Source organism: Mandrillus leucophaeus, unplaced genomic scaffold, assembly GCF_000951045.1.
Source record: "Mandrillus leucophaeus isolate KB7577 unplaced genomic scaffold, Mleu.le_1.0 Scaffold463, whole genome shotgun sequence".
NCBI classification, from domain to species: domain Eukaryota; kingdom Metazoa; phylum Chordata; class Mammalia; order Primates; family Cercopithecidae; genus Mandrillus; species Mandrillus leucophaeus.
In genome coordinates this window covers 651,492-653,936 of record NW_012104954.1, presented here as the reverse complement: position 1 = coordinate 653,936, position 2,445 = coordinate 651,492, and the positions used below count along the sequence as shown (strand labels likewise).

The following is a 2,445-nucleotide window of genomic DNA, read 5'->3' as shown; positions in this document are numbered from 1 at the left end:
CAGTGAGCTGTGATACTGCACTCCAGCCTGGGCGACTCTAGGTGAGACCTTGTCTCAAAGAAAATAAAATGGGGGAAAAAGATGACTAAGGTCTGATAGGGGAGATCTCCCACCCGGCTGTGGAGATCAGGGGTGAGTTTGGAAAAATGTATAGGAACTTGGCTGGGCAGGGTGGCTTATTCCTGTAATCCCAGCACTTTGGGAGGCCAAGGTGGGTAGATCACTTGATGTAGATCACAGGAGTTCAAGACCAACCTGGTCAACATGATGAAACCTCGTCTGTACCAAAAATACAAAAATTAGCCTGGTGTGACAGCGGGCGCCTTTAATCCCAGCTACTTGGGAGGCTGAAACAGGAGAATTGCTTGAACCCCAGAGGCAGAGATTGCAGTGAGCCAAGATTGTGCCACTGCACTCCAGCTTGGGTGACAGAGTGAACTCCCTCCGTCTTAAAAAAAAAAAAAGAAAAAAAAAATGTTGGAGGGAATAGATGCCCAGGGTCTGACAGCGCAGATCTCCCCAACCACCCAATGCAGTCAGGGGTTAGCCTGGAAAAATGTATAGGGACCCAAGTCTCTCCCCAACCCCCAATCCAGTCCTCACCCTTCGTGTGCCCACGTTTGGAAGAGTCGTGAGCCTTGCTGGCTTGAGGCGGTTGGTCATTATAGAGCAGGAAGGCGAGCTGGGGGCGAATAAACGGAGACAACGTGAAATTCCTCCCAGGCAGGGCGGCCCTAGAGTTTCACCCTTACTTGGCCCCGGGCCCCCTTCACCTGGCTGCTGTTGCTCCGGTACAGCGGCTGTAGGCTTCGGCCCACGGCCCCCTCCGGGCTGTCGATGAGTCCCCTGCCGTCCCGCCAGCCTCCGGAGCTCTCGTCCAGATACTTGTACTGCAGCCCTCTCTGCGCCGCCTCCCCGGACCCTCTAAGAGCTGGCAGCTTGTAGACCACGAACCTGGAGGTCGGAGAATGCACAGAAATAGGGGAGAGGGAAGAGAAAGCACCCCAGGGTTCCCCGAGGAGGCAGCCATCCCGGTCGAGTGACCCCCGCCGGATCCCAGGGCGATGGTAGGCCCCCCGCTGCACACTCACCAGTCTACAGGATGCCCAGAGTCCCCGTAGCAGGTCAGGGCCCCGGCGGGGACGCACAGCAGCGCGGCCAGCAGCAGCGGGATCATCGCTGCTATGGGGCTGAGATCCAGGAATCTGTGTCGGGGCTGCGGGGCGATGGGTTGCAACAGAAGCCAGGACTGGCACCTGGCACCTTTTATTTCCCTAAACTTGCCTGGGAACCCGGGCGGGGACATCACGAGGGTAGAGACTCCTCCCCCGAGACGCGACGCTGCGTTTTGGAGAGGCAAAAGGCAGGCCCGAGTCTGCTCAGACCACGCCCACGACGGGCCAGGCGCTCCAGCGTCTCTTGGATCGTGGTCACTGTTCCTTTTAGTGGTAGCTAATCCCAGCCCATGCACTTCTGTTCGACCCAACTCCTGCCTCGGTTTCTGGATCAGGCACAAGTTTGATTTTATTTCCAGCCCTACAACCTGGGTCCAACTCTTGTGACCTTTGTTATTCTTCTTCTTTTTTTTTGAGATGGAGTTTCACTCTTGTCGCCTAGGCTGGAGTGCAATGGCACAATCTCGGTTCACTGTAACGTCCGCCTTCCTGATTAAAGCGATTCTCCTGCCTCAGCCTCCTGAGTAGCTGGGATTTCATGCGCCCACCACCACGCCCGGCTAATTTTTGTATTTTTAGTAGAGACGGGGTTTTTCCATGTTGACTAGGCTGTCTCGAACTCCTGACCTCGTGATCCAACCGCCTTGGCCCCCGAAAGTGCCAGGATTACAGGAGTGAGCCACCGTGCCCTGCCATGATCTTTGTTCTCTTAAGAAGCATTTGTGCTCCAGTGGATCTTCCCCTTTTTCTTTCTTGGGGTTTTTTTTTTTTTTTCCTTCCTTCCTTTTTTTTTTTTTCTTTTTTCCCCAGACAATATCTCACTCTGTTGCCCAGGCCGGAGTGCAGTAGCATGATCTTGGCTCACTGCAACCTCTGCCTCCCCAGTTCAAGTGATCCTCTCACCTCAGCCTCCTGAGTAGCTGGGATCACAGGCACATGCCACTATGCCCAGTTAATTTTTGTAGTTTTTTTGGAAACACGGTTTCACCATGTGGCTCAGGCTGAACTCCTGAGTTCAAGGGATCCATCTGCCTTGCCTCCCAAAGTGCTGGGATTACAGGCATGTAATCCACCCCACCCAGACTCCCCTTTTTCATTCTGCACGTTTTCCCCAGGACTCCCTGAGCTAGCAAAGATGTGACTTAATGTTTGGTTTTTGTTATTTTGAGACAGGATAATGGTTTCTCACCCAGGCTAGAATGCAGTGACTCCATCACGGTTCACTGCAGCCTCAACCTACTGGGCTCAAGTGATCCTCCCAGGTAGCTGG

At 54.1% G+C, this 2,445-nt stretch overlaps 1 protein-coding gene across 2 annotated transcripts in view; it reads right to left on the bottom strand.

Annotated features, from left to right (window-relative positions):
* DNASE2 (deoxyribonuclease II, lysosomal) overlaps positions 1-1,391 on the bottom strand; it is a 6,277-nt gene extending 4,886 nt beyond the window's left edge. For both annotated transcript variants that reach the window (XM_011994905.1, XM_011994906.1), the window contains exons 1-3: positions 1,092-1,391; positions 774-954; positions 604-682 (exon numbers count right to left, since the gene is read on the bottom strand). In XM_011994905.1, the coding sequence (XP_011850295.1) occupies positions 604-682; positions 774-954; positions 1,092-1,306 (475 nt within the window). In that variant the 5' untranslated portion in view covers positions 1,307-1,391. The remainder of the gene's footprint in view (positions 1-603; positions 683-773; positions 955-1,091) is intronic.
* Positions 1,392-2,445: the final 1,054 nt, after the last annotated feature.